At 38.3% G+C, this 19483-nt stretch overlaps 1 protein-coding gene across 4 annotated transcripts in view; it reads right to left on the reverse strand.

The window, feature by feature from the left end:
• LOC126869876 (uncharacterized) overlaps nt 1-19483 on the reverse strand; it is a 288377-nt gene that overhangs the window by 144284 nt on the left and 124610 nt on the right. For 3 of the 4 annotated variants that reach the window (XR_007691041.1, XM_050627012.1, XM_050627014.1), the window contains exon 2: nt 5646-5869. Coding sequence is in view for 3 of the 4 variants with exons in the window: in XM_050627012.1 (XP_050482969.1) it covers nt 5646-5869 (224 nt within the window). In the remaining variant the exon portion in view is untranslated. Of the gene's footprint in view, nt 1-5645; nt 5870-18825; nt 19224-19483 lie in introns of those variants that run through there. The other variant, XM_050627013.1, reaches the window with a different exon arrangement.

Below are 19483 nucleotides of genomic sequence, written 5' to 3' on the forward strand. Positions count from 1 at the left end.
GGAACCCCGTAGGTAACAAGAATACAGCCATTACGCAAGCTCTGTCGTCATGGTGACAGCCAGGATATTACCGCGCGTAAAACGTCTCTATGATGTCCCATTGTGCTGTCCAAATAGCTGCTAAATCCGGCCGTCTCCGCGGCGACAGCTCGCGTCTCTTTTCGCAAGCGGATTTCGTTCGCGCTCAGCGTTACAACGCAAAAGACACGTGCAACGCGAGAATATTTTGTCTCGCAACGTGCTTTGTGCCTTCTGTCTAATCGTGTTCCTCTTTTTTCCTTCATAGTCTTGAGCGGTCTTCTCAACGTAACAGTCGCTACGACTTTTCCAGGCAAAAAATATTTGGACAAAAATCAGTCGATACTTATCCTGGTTTGGTAATAAATTGTAAGAACGAAAATAGCTATAAACGATATTCTATTCGATAAGAAATCATGGTTACCGTTACTTTTTCGAACGACATCGTACCATTGTTATTTATCAAAACCTAAGAGTTGAAACGATATCGTAAACAGTCGCTTTTCACCGACAACTTGTTTGAAATGTTAACCGAAGTGTAATAAAATTCTCCATTAACACGTACACTTTTAAAAAACTATGAGTAAAGGTAGAGTTCAACAAAAGAATTTGTATCCAGACATTAAAACGCGTCGATAAACGTACTGGTGAAACCTTAAAAACAAAATTTTTCTGGGTAAATACAAATGCCATACAAGATACGATCGAATACAATGTACAAGTAGACATGAAGTGATTCCTTACGAAAAAATAAGGCGAAATTATAGAGTAACATTTTTTCATACGACGCTTCTATTTCGAGAAAATCGAGTTTGACAATTTATCAAGTATACTTGAACCTGGTTAATCCCGGACTGGGCAAGGATAAATAACCGACAGAACGTTGTTCTACGTGTGAAAATAAATCGAAAGTGTAGAATAAAATTTTATCGGAAGACAATCTGCTTTTGAGAAAAATAAATTTGTAAATCTATGACGCGTGTGTATAGGCCAATTCTTAACTAAACACGTTCAAGTTCTATTTTCATGAAAATGGAGATCATACTCGACATTTTCCCTGCTGCTTGCTTCCTGTTGATTGTTTGCTCGCATCCAAGTGATAATTAGCCACGATCAAATATGCTTGAGAAATTTTCAAATGCAATTGTCTCGAAAGCGAAGCATCACGTAATAAACTTTCACTTTATATTTTCTTCTTACATTTTCATAAGGAACCATAATCGCTTGTACATGTTATGGTGTAGTTGAATATGTTATATATAGGTTGCATGCTGTTTGTATATTTACTTGCAGCCTATACTTATCTCATTTTTTGAAACGATTATCGTTTTCGTGATTCCATCGATTGTAATAGGATTTTCGTTCTATTTACAAATAAAGAGACATTTCAATAGAATAGAAATAATCATACGGTCCAGTTTTCGACGTTTATCGTGTCCCTGCTATCTATGAAAGATGGAACACACGAAAAGTCGATATGTCGTGGCTTGAACATCGCGCAGGCGTTCTTAAGAGAAACATCCCTTCGTATTTTTGTCCCGATTTTGGTCGATAATTCATCGTGGAATTCTGTCGCAAGTGTCCCGTGTCGGAAAAGGATTTGTCCGGATGCTTGCGATCGATCTGTATGACGAACAGTAAAGCGATTCTTTTATTTAATTGAACACATCGATGTTGTTTATTCTCGCGTGTAAGATGAATGGGACAAATAACATATGTTTCGTGGATGATTTTAAGACTTTTTTTATTTAATGATTAATGAATAATTCGAGAATAATTTTTGAAAATTATCTTCATATCGCGATTGTTAGATTTTCGTAATTAATTATAGTACAAGTGGAATGGTCAAACAATAAGATAATTACAGTACTACTTTAGGAATAATAAGTTGCATAGTTGTCGTTTAATTAAAAAATGAAGTAAAAAGATATTACGAATTGTGGTAAAAGTAATGCTAATATAATATATATGCTTTCGGAATATTTATGTATATGGAATAATGTTTTCGCTTGATTATATCTATAGAATAGAATGACAAAGTTTGTGAAACCCTGGGGACATTCTTATTATTATCAGTGTATATATTCAAGGTATATTTTGATTGTATCGAATTTAGGAATTCCATTATATTTAAAAAAAAAACGAGAAGATAGGAAGGGAAATAAAACAATACGAGGGTATACGGGATTTTTAAATACAATTACTTACGATATTAGGAAGTTTACAACTAACTGAATATTTTATCAGATTTAATATCTTGATTCGAATACAAAGAAACGCATTATAAAATGGTACGATACAATGAAACTAAAGAAGTAAATAATATGAAATTACAGATGAACTGTGAAAGAATTCGAAGATTCGTGCACAGTTCGGAATATTTGATTCAAACGGAAAACTCTCCGACAATCGATCGCCTCATGAAAGAATAATTCCCCCATGTATTAAACCCACTGTCAGCCACAGGGGAAATTTCAGGACAATTTGGGGTAGTTCACCGTAGGGCTGGGAAATATTGAGGGGATAAGTGAAGATTTAAATAATGAGTATCATAAACAAATGTTGGTAAGAGATTTCGTGTATTTCATACTTTAATTAACCGAAGACTTATCGAGTCAATTTATCTATTTCAAACGGTATCATCGGTCCATTACGATCGTTTACAATGAGAAAAAATAATCCGATGTTCTGAAAAGAATTTGTTTAGATCCCAGTTTCTGAGAAAATAAGCAGAGAAAAAGATTAAGACAATTAATCATTTCAAGTTTGCAAATTTTCAAGATTTCACGAAGTTTCGGGGATTCCAGTTTCACGAATCTAAAGTCTAAGGACCAAGTTTCTAAGTCTAAGTTCCAAACGTTTACGAAAACGAGGTTCGTCTTTTTCGGAATTAGCCTATGTCGTGCTAAACATGAGCAAACGTTCGAATGTTCTTCGGTGATACTGCACATTGGGTATAAACGAGCACCGATCCAAATTCCATCGCATACTGCAAATCACCGGAGGTTGTTGGCCTCCTTTCGAAATAAAAGCGCGCCACGAAGATCCAATTGGCCACATTACCTCGGTAACTCGTTCTCATTTACGCGCCACATTTCGGGAGTTTTCCAGCGAAATCCTCTCGCGAGTCGCGGTCTCGATTCAATCGCCGAGAGAGACGAGTGTTGTACGAGAAATTAAGGCGAAAAACGCGGAAAGTTTACGGTGGACAAAGACCGACGCGCTTAAGAAAATAGAAGAAGAAAATGAGAGAAAAAGCCAGAGATAGTAATAAATAGTACGCCTAACAGGATACTGAGTAGATCATAAAAAAGATTAAAGTTAATCTGCCATTATGCAAAATTGTGTTGCTCTCTCGCTTCTCTCCCGTTTCGTTATTATACGCGTTTCTATGCATACTTTTCATGTACGTACGCAGGTACATGCACTATACCGTTCAAATGTTTGGAGTTACCATCTTATGATCGTCGAGAGCTTCCTTATCAGCTGTTAATTAAAACCAATTTTCTTTTTTTCTATGTACTATTAGTTGGTATTGAAAGGAATTATTGTTAGAATTTAGGTATAAAAATAGCATGATTATTATTACTGATTACATCGCATCGTTAATCGTAATTTCATGTTAAATAGGAAAATATGCACGAGAAACAAATAAACGTAGGACACAAAACCTACTATTAAATATTTGGGTCGATCCAAAGGTACAACTAAAACAATTCTCAACATTACAGTTTTTAATCCACAGGAAATTGCGATATCGCGTGACCAACTCACAAAATGTCCTCCTTTGTGAGAGTTCAAACCCACGATAGAGAAAAGAAAAAAGAAAAGAAAGAAAAAGAAAACAATGCTCACGGTTGTTGCGCTCATTTCTCATTTACCCGACGGAGCTTCTATTTTTCAAGCCGAAACTCATTATCGCCTTTCTCCGCTTGTATTTCACGCCACGTTTGATAAAACCATCAGATTGAAACAATAATGCATTTCTTGGGAAACTGAACACGATTCCGGGACGATTCATCGAGAACTGATTGCGCTAAGAACCGTGAAACAAACTTCCCTGGAAAGTGATTTTTAACCTGAAAGGAATCTACACCTTCGGTTAGGTTAAATATCTCATCGTGTTCTCGCCGCTCCATCTCTTCTCAGCTCCCATTAGTTCGGAAAGCTTTTGCAAATATGACCATACAGATAGCTAAGAGACCTATATTGCTTTCTAAAATAACAAGGATATCTAGTATTTCTGAAATATCGAGGATAACCGAGGTAGCTCAGATACATAGCTATATCACTTGACATTTAGGTTACCTGAGATTCCTAAAATATTTAGAACGCGTGTCACATTTAAGACATTAGCGGTGGTTAAAATATCTAGGGCGCTTGATTTACATCAATTCCCAAAATCGATTCGAAGAACATCACCGACAAATCTGTAAAAAGCGTTGTACGATTGTTCGTCGAATCACGAACCTCGGCGTTATCCATGAATAATATCAAATCAAATTGCCTGTCGATCATGAAACGAAAATGTCGATCAAGAAAGGAAAATGCCGAACAAAGGAACAAGCAAACGAAGCATACTTTCCTTCCATCAAGGGACGAATCTTGATTAATGGTGTAAGTTTCCAGCGTCTCTACGGCTTAGGCCATGCTCGGAATTTATAATGGAATGGGAGTATATTAAAATAGCCCTCACATCTGAAACTTGGTCCCTACCGGTAGGATGCCATTATCCCTGACGGCAATCATGGAAAAATAACGTCGTTCCTTACTGCAATTACCGCTTTATCTTTTGATCGATGAAGGCAATTATGCTTGGAAACGTTAATCGGGGACAAAAAGTCACGTTTCATCCTCTGACTTCGCATTAGTCATTATTAGCGGCGACCATCGTACACTGATTAGAGGAAGTGCTATTTACGTGAATGAACCTTTTCATCGTTGTTTACCAAGTCGAAAGTAATTGGTAGAGAGACGCGCGTGAACGTCTCCTTTTGTTTTCTTCGTTTGGAATTCATTAACATTCTGAATAATATTTCCCAATTGAGCATACTATTTTATTAATTTAGAGATAATAATTAAGTCGGGTAGAATTAGCAAAATAATTCGGTTGCTAGATTTTCTTCTTTTATCAATCCGAATTGCGTGTCAAATTTTAGAAAACGGTAGCATCAATCTTTTTCTTCGTAACCTTCGCTTCTTCCATCTTTTCTCATACGTACAAGGATGGCAATAAATTCGATGATCGTGGTCGTTCATCAACCTGAATCTAATTCTTTCGAAACAAACTGCTGCTAAAATAGTTTACTACAATTATTTATGAAACGAATTCGTACTTGTGGACGAGTATTTCCTAAACTCGTCCTCAAATAATTATCCATTCCCCCGGAAAGCATAGACATTTCACAGGAAACGAACAACAAACAATAACTATTCGGCTGTACGTCCGAAAACTGTTTCCTGCGGATGCAAATTCACAACTAAGCGCCGATATTACATACATCCAGCTTTGGCATACCAATTTGGATGCAGATCGGAATTACGTTTCGCCACGACGGATCGACTATGAAGTCCGAGTAACCAGTAGCTCATAGAATACCGCTTTGAAATGGAACGCTGGGACTTACCTTGTAACTGCTGACCGCATGTGCACCATCGTAGATGTAGAGGTGATCGTTGCAGTCCAATTGCAGTTGGTCGAAGCGTAGCATGAACCGCTGAAGGATACTATGCGTTTGGAAGGTGATGGTACAGTCCAGATCCTTCTCGAGCTGTGACATCAGGACAGCCCCGTCTATTTTCCTGTAGAGATCTCGCATATAATTCTTCTTGCACACGTCGCTTATTTGGTCTGAAAGAAGAAAATGATTGTAAAATGAGATAACCGACGGATTAAAACGAGATTGATAATTGTACAGAAGATATCTTTTTTTCTTTTTTTTTTTTTTTTAGTTTCTTTCTATTCGGACACACCGTTGGTTTTATTAAACGAGATCTTAACTTTGAGAAAAATGGCAGACTTAATAAAAAATTAACTGTCTGGCATATGTAAGAGAGATATTTAAAAAAAAAAGAGAGAGAGAGCAAGAGAAGCGCAAATGAAACAGGAAGAAAGGTTCGTCACACGAGTCGTTGACCTATGGCAGCTAATATTGTACCAGGCAGACATTAAAATCAATGTTAAAATTCAATCTTAATTTTAACCTTCTATAACGCCGTGTAATTTTGAAGTGACATACCGATATCGACATCCTCTCAATTTAATTTCGTTTTTAGGTGCATTTGTACTCCACTGTAGCTTCAAGGTTAATAACCGTTTCCTGCATAATAACATTTTTGATAGTTGTAAATTTTCACAAGAAGAATTTGCATTATAGAGGGTTAATTAAATTACAGTCTTCCTAATTGTTCAAGCAGCCATCATGGGAATTTTAGCCGGTAAAAATTCGGCGCCACCCTGCGTCCTCCCCCCAGAGGACGCGGGTAGCCATGAAGGTTTCCCCCATTTAAAAAAAGAAAAAGAAGTCTTCTTAATCGTTACATCGCATCATATACTACAAATAAATAATTAAATATACGTAATATTTCATAACTATATCGATATTATTTCGCACTCAATTGTAGTCAATTTTATACTTTACATCGAACAGAATGAAAATTCTTTCGGATTATATGAAACCTTTAAACCTTGCGAATTTAAAGCATAATGCAATGAAACGTAATGTGCATGTGCGAATAAATTTGTTCATTATATGTAAACGAGTTGCATCCAGAGAATTAGCTCGAATATTTCACTCGTTCCTTAAAACTTTTCCAGGGAACAGATTACAGTTAAAATCGACTGTAAAAGTTTTTGCCGTTTCGTTGCTCGTAAACGGGTTGCATCGATAAGAAACGATTTTATCGACTTTTAAATCCACTCAAGTGCACCAGACATCGGGGCCTGATGTCTGTCCTGGCTGTTGGCAAGCTAGGTCGAATTATCCAATCGATTGACGACCGATTGATTCGCGCATCGCTAGGATAATAGCTCGAATTCGATTTCGATGCATCTGCGATTAACTACGGTCTACCGGATCCGATGCGATAAAACGTACAAAAGGAAAAGGAAAGAATTTCTAACAGTGGTTACGTGCATGAACATTATATGATGTCGAAAAGTATGTAGAAAAAAGTAGTACAACGAGTATCGAGTGAAGTGGCTTAAAATGTTCTACCAGTCGACAAACGAGGACGATATGCAAAATCGATTTCAGTCTTGTCGAATTATGGCACTAAGTAGCGCTATTTTAACAAATAGGTACGTACGACTGTGTTTTCACTTCTGATACTTTTTTTTATTATTTGATGTGTTTATTTGAAAATGACTTTTCGAGGGTTGAATGTTATCTGCCAGTACTTAAATGATAAATTTTTGAGAAATTAATGTAGTATCGTGGACGAAAGGCCTAAGAAATATCGGGCGAACTATGAACAATGTCGCGAGAGCCGAGGCGCCGTCGGGCCCATCAATGTGTCATCGGTCTTTTCAAGTGCATAGTTTCGTGGAAAAGACCTACGTGACCCTGGCCACGAGCGTCTGCAAAACACGTGTGCGTTGGGCCTAGGAAAAAGACAACAGAATGCGGCAACGACCAGAGAGTGAGTCGAAAAGCAGCGTGCGAGTCGAAAAGCAGCGTGCGAGTCGAAAAGCAGAGGTTGCGAGTGGCGTTGCCGAGAGAGTGTGGATTGCGCTGTTTTCTGTGCGTTTGGCGTGAATAGTTCAGGTTGAACAACAATCGTCTTTTTCTGTCTGATTAACATCTCTATTGTCCACTCTTTTTAAACACATTATATCACGATATTACATTAATATTCTCTTCGTTCGTATTGTAAAATTATTGATATTAGCTTCAGTCTGAACGTATCGTGAGATAGGAACTTGCTCTGTGTAAATTGAAAATTTGTTATTACCATTACGATAGCTTTTAAAATATATCTATTTTAACGTGCACGTTCTTTAAATAACTCAATCGCCTATGTTGAGATTTGATACTTCAGAATCGTAAAAGCATTCTGAACAATTTATCAATTATGTTGAGATATAAATTCTAAAAGATTAGATAAGGAGACTGTAATAATAATTGTTTCGCAGCGATCATGCAAGCATTGCAAAATTCGGTACAAAACTAAAGGAAAAATAAATAATTGTAGAAAAGACTTGAACCATAAATAGAGTAACTACTGAAGTAGTTTCCAAATGATTCAATTTCTACAATTTATTGAAACAATCGATATTTTTACATAACTACGCTTGTTCTGGATTTATTTAAAAGGCTGGTTTCCATTACTGTCTATACATACATGTAAAAAAATATACATATGTATAAAAGAAAGTCTCATAGTACGTGGAGCAAATTTTGCATATTCTTCAACATCCTAGAGAAAATAACGTGAGGCTGCCCACTTCTCAAACACCCATAAACTCAATCATCCACTTGCCACCTCCTCTTAACTTAAGGAATTTTTTTGCCTGGTAGTTCAATAATTTTTAACAATTTTAACGGGGAACACGCGAAGAATCAATTTCTTTTCGCAACAACGTGAACGTTTCCTGGATGGTTTTCAAATTTATTGTTGAAATATTAATTAAAAGAGAGAAAAGAAACTCGAGCAGCGCTCGGCACGCGCAGCTATTTCCAATAAATCCAAAACACAAGATTAAGCTACAAAACGAAGTTACACACCGTACAAAGCAACTTAAATTCCTTCTGCTTCGAAACTATTTCCAATTCCTAGCCACCCACAACCATTCGCCTTAAGTTCCAACACTCGGAAGAATCTTCCTCGGCCTATCGTGCCATTTTCCACCCCAATTTCGTTACAGCCAGATCCAACTTACGGAACAAATGAATCGTAACGCGCACAGGGGAGCGAATTAATTCGCGAATTCGATAAAACTCGCTCGCGCGGCAATTTCACGGCTGGAAGTCGGTGTCGCAGAGCGTTCGTTTCGGCTGGACGGGCGTAAAAATAAGAAAAAAAAAAAAAGAAGAATGGCGACCAGCATTGGGCGTTGGGGATGGGCCGCGAAGAAACTCGATTGAAAAGTTTTCGCTCGTGTCGCTCGGGGCTATCGGGGCCAAAGGCGCGAGATAGTTTTCCGCATGGCGTGGTTGCAGCTGCGAGCTCGTGCTCGAATGTGGGCCGAGAACATTCTCGGGGGAACTCCGAGCAAGATTGGCGATAAAAGGGTGCGTCGCTCCGCTCAAGAAGGAAACGAGCCTGACTTCTGTTGCAGATCGCTGGATTTCGCGACAATTTCGAAGGTTTCGCAAATGAGATGAATCGAGGAAGAACGGTGGAATTAGAGCAACAGATGGTTAACCGTCTCCACGCGATTATTCGCAATGGGACGCTTCGTTTTGCGACTAGGTCGATCCGAATTCGTGAACGCGAAGATTCGCGAGGGAGATCGAGAGGAAAATATACGACGCGCGCCAATAATCGTGATATCAATATCCATTGCAGAATATGTTAGAGCAAAATACCTTACGAAGGATTTTATCAAACCAACATGTCACGTATTCGTATAGCAGCTCAGTTCTTCGAAGCTAATAAGATATGGTTAAAATTACGTTGCTTGTTTCTCTTGCTAAACGAATGTAAAAATGTTTTTACGTGGAAAAATATTTCAATAATAAATCTGTACGCTACACGTGACATTAAACGTTATAATATATTGGTTTTGCATTTTTTAGCTTATTTATGCGAGAGGAAACCGAACTGCGTGAATTGTTCGAAAGTCTGATGATGTTTTTTTAATTATGTTTACCTGTAACACTTTTACGACATGCTTCGAGAAACATGTGTTAAGCGATGAAAGGTGAGAAAATTTATTACTCGCTTTATATTCGAAGATACCGCAAATATATCTTTCGTTAATTATTTGATGAATGTAAAAGGACAAGCGTGCCTCTAAATCTGTGCTGTCCGAACCAGTTATGCAAATAGTTGTTCGTATTGTGCAAACATCTTTGCGCAATTCTTTAACGTCGATATTCCCAATACCTTGATAACCTCTGATATAAATAAAGCTATCGTTTTTCAGGAAATATCGATTCTACGGCGATTCTATCACCCGTTCATTCGAATTTACTTCTGCCGCGAATGCAATCGTATGAGAAAATGCTTCGTATTATTCATTCGTGTTACACGGTTTATCCATTTCCAGAATGCAGCACTACATTTTATTTATATTTTAAGCAAGCTTAGCACGATTTGACATACCAGAGAGCGTTCAGATGATTATTCTCCATTCTGAAATGATTATAATATGTCCTAGTATTTATAGTTCGTTGATTCACAACGATGACGAATTAAAAATTGACTGTATTACATCATAACGATATTAGACTCTGTTAACGATGCATACGATACATACGAGCAGATCGCTAATTTTAGAATTCAATTGCACTATATTCTCAATCATATCGTGTTACGAAACGTTCGCGAAAACCGAAACCGAAAAATTGTTTCTTGATATTTGCTATAAAATACACATTCAAAATTTTCTAGATAAAAATCAATATTTCCTAAATAAAACGAGGTATCGGAAAATTGCTTGCTGGAATTTAATAGTTAAGGAAGGTATATTGGAAAATTGTTTGTCGTAATTTGTGTAGTTACGAAGGCTATGCTCTTTCTAATAAATTGAATATTTTTGCTACAGTTAGGTATTTTATAAACCACAATTTTAACTCCATTATTACGTAGATTATATAAAGATGTAACAATATGGCATTATAATAATTTTGAAATAATCTTAACAACCCAATTCGTTTTACAGTTTCTTCGCATTATACGTATGTTGTCTTTGGTCCAATAAGTTCGAGCGAATAAGTAGAAGTATTCGGTATATGTTCGACACTGTTGAACATTTGATAAGTAACAACGTCAAATATCAATCATTACGTCAGAATGTATCATTAATCATACATTATATAACGCTTGATATACAAATGAAATTTATCTCGATCAAAAATATAGTATTTCCCACAAACAACGTTATCTGCGCAAATAAACAGTCATTTAATAATTAATTAATTTCATATTTAAGAGATATTTATTATCTCAAACGTTTTATCTCCAATTGAAGTTGACCGGCGGAATTACAGAGTTCTAATATAAAAGAAAACGAGCGGAAAAGGCAAATATTTAGATAGAGAAAAGAATTCTCTCTCGTTCTATAGAGAAACTCTGTTCGTGTCCTAGAAAACGTTCGTCGCTCCAAAAATTATCTTTTATCCTCCGTTGCTGGTACAATTCCAACGAGAACACTAAGAAGTATCATTTTAAAATTATCCTCGTGAATGCGTTACTCGGCCATATTAATCTCATCCGCGTAATAATCATGTCGAAATTATTTGTTCATTTTTGAACGAAGTACCTGATACGTAATAAAATTATTTATGCTATAAAATTACGATTTTCAACAACAAAGTATCGTCGGTATGAGATATTCTAAAATAATTCTAAATACTCCAAATTCATTAAATGTAATAGGTAAATTATATTAATATTTTACTCTATACGATATTCATTAGCATACAGTTCATACGCGTAGTTCCTCTTTTAATTTTAATACATAAGTATAGTATTCCGAACGATTTATCAATTAATAAATTAATCGTGTGCCTATATTAAATAACTTTAATCAACAACATATTATTACCTATACGTATGTATTACATGTATTCCATTAGATTCTAATTATTCGTACAAAGCTTAATCGATTCTGATGCTATTCAAATACGTATATATTAATTGAATATTCAGAATTAATTTGTTAAAGGCGGAAGTATGAAACGAAGGAGAGTATCGATATACGCGACACTAAATTACGGACTTGGTTCATTGCACTTCCTTTTTTCATTTAATTTTCAACTATTACATATTCAAAGATTCCGTTGAATATATTATTACAATAGACATTCCAGCGAATTGCTGGGTTCAATGTGAATCACGCGTCGCGTATTCTACATGGAAGAAAAAGCGATTGAACTTGGAAGAGCTTCAGGCAAAATCAACGATCGCTGCCACAAATCGTGAAACCAACATTGACTTTCGAATTTCACGGTTCGGCGATTCCTATAGAGAGACTTTACGTATCGCACGACGAAGCTCTCGCAACGCTATTAAACGACTTCGACGAGATTAATCACGGTTATTAATCGCGCAGCTTTCATACGTTTAATTCAAACAGCCGATGGACACGCGTGGCCAGCCATAATTCACGTGTAGTGAAGCATGGGCGTCGCATAATCGACGCAGAAGTACCGTGGCGGGTATTAACGACGCGGCTTCGACGCGTAAATTCGCACGGCCGCTCCCGAAACGTCGGCCCGACCTCCACGCTCATAAATCTCTCTGGCCAAGGGAAAAAGCTTCCCCGACGAAAGTCGCCTTCCGGCCCGTGGCAACGGGGAATCTACGAAACATTTCCCGGAGGAGAATCTCGCGTTCCTTCGGCCCTTCCGACGCAGCAAACCACCCTCGCTGCGAGACTATCAAATTTCCAGGAGGCAAATAAAGATGACGAAAGTTCCGGTGTAATAAAACCGAACGAGAAGCGGGAGGGAGACACGTAAAGGCTCTGGCAATCGGAAGGACAACGGAAAGAGAGGAAAAAAGAGAAACGGTAGATAAAGACAGAGACAGAAGGAAGAAAAAAATTAAATCGCTCGTACACCGGTATGAAGAAACGGCCTCCCAAAAGGGAACTTTGAGACCTAACTACAAAGAACTTCAGGTTCCACGAAAAGTCGCGTGCAAAACAAACCAGGTGAGGGACGTGGAGGAACAGCAAGGGAATGGGAAATAGAGAGAACGAGCGAAAAAAAGGGGGCAAAAACGGGACGCGTAGGAGGAGAAAGAGAGAAGGAGAAGAACCGAGAATGAGAGACGAAGAAGGGGAAAGAAAGGCAGATAGAGAGAGCACCCTTTGGCCATGGTCGTGCGCGTTGGCCCTTCGACCCTTCAGCAACCACCAATCCCCACCCCTTTTACCCCAACTCTTCCCGCTCTCTCACCGCTGTTCCTCTTCTCTGTCGCACCCTTGCCGTGGCACCCTCGAGCGCGACCCACCCTCGCATGCTCACCACCACCCTTCCCTTCTCTCTACTCGCTCCCTCTTGGGACGATGTAAGTCCGCTACTCCGTCGATCAATATTACTCTCTCTTCGAGCGCGGCACGGCTCGTCTGAGCGGCAACCGAGCGCTATCATATTAAGCCGCGAGGAGCACTTTGGCTGCGAGCGAAGACCGGTCTCGACCGATCGTTGCTCGCGCCAACAAATTTTTCTGTCTGGCACCGAGTTTCGCGATAGAGTCTGCCTTTTATCTGATCCTGAAGACGTTGGCCACGCGACTACGACCGGAAACAATGTTATCGCTGCGAGAAAGGGGACCGAGATGATTCCTCGAGACTCGTGATCGACGCTCCGCGCTATGTACTAAGATATCGACTCGAGAGCAACTCACAACCTGATTCAACGACGAACCTCAACGGGGATCGCTCGAAGGAGACTCTCGATATTGTTCGAGTTTCTTTTCGCTGCGCGTTTTACGGCGTACTCGCTTTGAAGTGTAATACTCAGTTCGAAGGAGTTGCTTGGGGATATATAGTACAACGTTAGCGGAGAATTTGGGTTTATCGGAGGAGCGCGAAAAAGAAAGAAAATCTTTCTTAAGTTCGTTTCAGTTTTCTTTCCGGTGAAAGGAATATGATAAAGATTCTATGGAAATATATTATGCGAGAACTAAGAGCTCCAATGGACAGGAATCGACGTTTAGTCGTGCGAAAGCAGACAACTTCCATTGTATCTTTTATAAATAACTTTTAACCTACATATGTATTTCATAATAATCCTAGAGTATGAATGTATAGTGTTCAGAATGTAGGGCAAACTGTTTCCTCGAGATGTTTCCGATATCGCTTTATAGCCGGTTGAATATTTTATAAAAGAATACAGCAGTGACAAAATTATTTATAAAATACTCGAACACGATCGTTCGAGAAATGAGAGAAAATCTGACCCAGTATTTGGTCATGTTCAAAAATCATTTTCAGGTAAACGTCACTGCGTTGAAGGATTAAAATTCCGTATTGATTATCAGATACCTAAGCACTTCACGCTTTTGCACTGTATGCTCAGTTTACAGCAATCAATTATACACTGACAGGAAGTTCAAACGAACGTTTAGAATCGCGACGATGCACAGTGCGGCATCTAAACGAGGATTCGGGTCAAACATACAAAAATGCATATAATACGCAGTTTTTCTGAAACTTGATATCAGGGGATCCGACGTGAGTAAAAGTCTGCTTGTCGGATCTTTGTTGATATTTTCCCTACTGCATGGCTCGGCTGAGATATCTTGAATATTTATTTCTTTGTCTAACCACACACGGTGACGTTTAAGCAAACAGTGTCGATGCCGGGAACGATCTTTTCATCCTTTCATACGTGTCATGCAAAAATCATTTATTCTCCTTTCCACTTTGTGCTGATATTTAATAAAGAACAGAGTTTTGCGTAAGTTTAAAAATGTTCTTGGAATAAATGTAGTCAGAAATTCTCTCTTCGACCAAGTCGAGATTACGAATAGATTTCGTGAAAAAAATATACAACATCCAATGTAGCAGTTCGTAGGAGAAAAAAATTCTTTATCTCCTTGACACAGGACGATCAAAGTTACAGAAATGTTTCAAATCGCTTTTCTCTTTCTAATTGTTTCTTGCAGAAAGAACGAGACTTTTAAATCGAAAATTAATTACACATAACGAATTAAAATTATACATATTTTTGCTCAAATTCTCAAAAAAGAAAAAAAAATATCTAATGTGTAACGAAACACTGTTTGACAAGAATTAACAAACAGGACTGTATGACGAATAAGTGAACTAACTTTCGATTGATCAGATTCCGACGTACGAATGATTTCTACTAATCCTCTATCAATCTTGCAGGGAATTATCGTCCACGTTTACATTACTTACACACTTCTGATGATCTGATGATCGAGCAACGATCATTTCGATTCTTGTCCACCGCGTGGCGTACTCGATGCGACGAGTCGTAAGCTCGCAAAAATTCGTCGTCCCGGATCTTTCCTACCCGCGAATACCTCGTGACATTCGAAAGAGAACTGATAACGGGTGGCGAAAAACGCCGACGCGATATCGTGTGACAGAACTCGCTCATCTGCACCGAGTCCAGGCATCGTCGCGACTCGATCCGCTCGTCTGCGCCTTCTCAAATAATTCGGTTTGCGGGTAAAACGCGCGGGAAATTGCGGCGCGACAAAGCCGGGTCACTGCATCGAGCCTAATCATTCATGCAAATGTGGCTGCAAATATCTCGTTGAGGTTCCGTGTTCGTTGTAGATACCGGCGTAAATCTTGCTGAATAGATCGCGCCAGGATTGGTTTATCTCTCTCTCTCTCTCCCCCCCCCCTTTCTCTCTCTACGTATGGCCAAAACGCTTTGTCGACGATGAAATACCGTAATCTCGGGTGCAATGCGCGAGGAAAATTTGCCCGAACAACGGATCGTCAGCCGTTAATCTATTCTCGGACGACTGTTGCCGCGGTTAAAGCGGCTTCGCGGAATTACACGACAACACGCGGGTGCCACGCGGCAGATACCATGGATTTAATCACGTTGGATGGAAAGAAGATCGCTTGGACCGGCTTTGTTTTCAGATAAGTATAATAGCAAGAAGCTTTTCCTTCGCTAAATCCAGCGAAATCTATCCTGCTGAGGAAACGTGGTTTCGTGTCTGACCACAAGGCGATCGCATTCAGCAATGCTTTGTTGGTGATTTAAAGTGGTGTTTTAAATTACGGAAATAACGTTTCGGGATATATTCCGTCGTCTGGTAGACGTGAGTTATTTAAAAGCGATTAAAGCATTGGAAGGAGGCTAAGTACGACACGATCGAAAAATGTAACATTGTATAAGTATATTTAAAATAATTGGATATATTACAGAGTGCTTATTTGATATACGTGTATTATATATATGTATAACAATAAATTCTTCCAAGTTATTAAGATCGTATGAAATATTTTGTCTGCGTTCTTGCACTATCGTATGGTACAGTGAAGGAAACGGCACGTAAAAAGATCAGAATTTGAAATATAACAAGAAGACTTCGAATGACGAAATTAAATGAGACGTCCTATGTGTACAAGTTTATTTATGAAAGTAATCGAATAAGGTAATGAGGTAGTATACAGAGTGATTTAATAAGAGTAAAATTCTTTGAATAAAAGATTGTAGCGTGAAAAGACTCAAAGATCATACCGACCTTTTTGTTGGTGGACTAGTTTAGGAGATGCGAAAATCATCTCGTTATTTCTTTGGCCACTATTCTAAGTCTATTCTTTTTTCGCGATATATCAGCTGATAAGTCAACTATTAAGTGCTATGTCATGATAAAAAAGAATGAAAAAGATACTTGATAGCAAAGTCTCGGAAAATCGATTACATAATCAACTTACTTCTTTCAGATGTTACTTAAATAATGGCCAAGCCTGGTGCAATTAATCAAAAGAACGTTAGAATATCGATTATAAATGCCATTTTAATAAAAATGTCCTAAAATAATTATTCACAACATGCAATGCTTCGAAAGTATTAGGTTGTCCGGAAAGTGTCCTTCTTTCGCAAACGTATTTTTTACAACAAACGTAAAACCAAGTCTGTGAAATGTCGCGGTGTTTATCTCAACAGAATAAAAATGTACGTAATTCAACAAAATAATATAAAACAAAAAACATTGTACGTCTATTATTTCCTCATAAAATGAAAGAAACATTTCGGACAACCTAATACTACAGCTTATTTTACACACAAATATATATAAACAGAATAATATAATATATAAATATATAATGAAGATATGCGAATAGTATAGCAATAAAGATAAAAGATCTGCATCGAACAGCTAACATAAGTTTATACGTATAGTCGTAGAATTTCTGAAATAATCTTACGAGAAAGTTTCTGTACTAGAATAGACAGACATAAATTCTGATGTTTTGTTCTAAACATGCTGGATCCAGGACAACAAGCGCAGAGAAGCGAAAGCTGCGTTACGTAAAGAGTGCGATCTGTTTCAGACTTGCCGGACAACTTTTGGGACGTAAACTTGTATCTGCTCGAAACAAAAACTTCCCTCCTTTCTAAGTTAATAGAAGTTCGTTCAACAGCGGTGCGAGAACGTTGTAATTTCTTGCGTATATTTGCATACATCAGTTTTATTGTTGACACAAAAAATAACGTGATCTTGCGCTGGTTATCTCGTATCGAATTCAAAATTTTTGCGAGATAATCAAGAGAAATATGTATTTAGAAAGAAAACATTTTCTTTTGTAAGTTGTATAATGAGAAACTTACAGATTATAATGACAAAAATATACTAAAAATATGTCTCGTTTCGTATTTAGACGAATAATTTGAAATGTATATTTTCTAATTTCAAATATGGACAAAATTTTACAAGGATCCATCCTTGTACGCAACTGTAACTCTTTACTTTTTTTTTTTTACTGTAATTCTTTAGTTTTTTCCGCAAAAATTTCGCAGTGGGTATTGTTAAATGACTTTAATTCGAAATGCATGAAACCTTTTATTTTAATTACGATTATATCAAATGTGTGTGTTGCTTTCTTATCTTTCACGGTACTGCGTTTACCTCTTTTTGGTACGGTTACTTGATATTTGCGACTATATGAGAATTTATCATATTTTACTGTTTTGAAATTATCGGTAAATAAACAAAAATGTCAATCAATGATACAAGTAGTACGTATACAAGCGATACGTTTCACACAGTACTTTTCATTTGACAGATATTGAATAGATACGTTACAATAACACGACCGTATCATTTACGCGTCGCATTTAGTAAAATAAATGCTTAGTAAACAGTGGATACTTATCATTCGGATCTTTACTACTCAGCCAATCCTAACAAAAACTGCGTATTATACTTCGCAGGCTAAATTTTGTTGATAAACACATCATACGTAGAAACAAACGAAACTCGGTAACACCGAAAATAATTTGAACGTACACGTTCGAAATAAAAAAGAAAAATTCATTTTCATAACTTGTATGTTCCAAAATATCGATAATTCGAAATTAACAACATAATATATTATTCAGCAGATAATCGATAACTAAATGACATATTATCTGCGGCAAATGAAATTTTCGCCAGTCACGAAAATTATCAACCTTTATGTTCCAAAGTTATATAGTTCATTGCAGCCAGCCATGCGCAATTACCGTAGATACAAATCCAAAAGCACCGACTTTACTCGTTTACAGATATTTCCTTTAACACTACACCCATATCGGCATCTGACTAAAAATTGTGATTATCCAAAGATATCCAGATAGAAATATGTACGAAGCGCATGAGAAGATTAAAGAATTCTAAGTGTATTATCGCATACCTATCCAAAGATATATTCACGGTCGTTCACCCTCGTTACTCTTTTCCTATTTTAGCTGGTGAAAAACTGCCCGCTTACCCAACAAACCACACCTCAGTCTCTAATCCCTCGTACAACCCTTACGACAACCTATACACCTTCGCAACCCTGACAACCCCTATCCTCGTCCCTCTTGCAACCACTTGTCGACCAAACGTCCAACGAGAAACGCTCTCCCTTCGTTGCCCCTTTGTGTAACCATAGAGTACCGGCAAACATAAAATCGTCTCATACAACACAGATATTAAAAAGTTACTCACAGTTGTCGTTCTTCGCCTGGACCAGGCCCTGGCACAATGTCAGTGCCAGAAGCAGGAAGGCGCACGAGCCTCCCGTCAACCACATTCTTCTTCTTATTTTTCGTCACGCGCAGCAGATACATACGAGCGAAGAAATCGAAGCCATGAATCCGAAACGCGACCAAAGTCGCGCGGCAACGACGCACGATCACGAACGACCCGAGAAAGTCGAGGGGAAACAAGCGCGAAGGTTAAACGCCGTACGAGAATGAGATACGAATACGCGGACGTAACCTTTCGATGTGAAACGAACACGACGAACCGCACCCCGCGCTGTATTACGCGCGACTGATCGCCACCGGTCGGCGCGATTTTACGCGCGAACCGACTCCGCGGTCGGACGACGCGCATGCGCGCTGCCATCACTAGAAGGGTGTGGATAGACGGGGGTTGAAAGGATCACGACGTACTACGCCGACACCCACGCTCATTGTAGAGGCAAGTTAATGAGGGAAAAGATACAGGCTGGTTTTACGAGAGTATCGCAATACAGGGTGTGTCCGTGAGGCAGCTCGCGCCACGCACAGTATGTGCAAGGGGGATACGCGTTTCTGTGTGCATAACCGGGTCTGGCCGCTTCGCCCGTTAAATGGAATCGTCGTGCTGTTCCTCATGATTG

Source organism: Bombus huntii, chromosome 9, assembly GCF_024542735.1.
Source record: "Bombus huntii isolate Logan2020A chromosome 9, iyBomHunt1.1, whole genome shotgun sequence".
Classification (NCBI taxonomy): Eukaryota; Metazoa; Arthropoda; class Insecta; order Hymenoptera; family Apidae; genus Bombus; species Bombus huntii.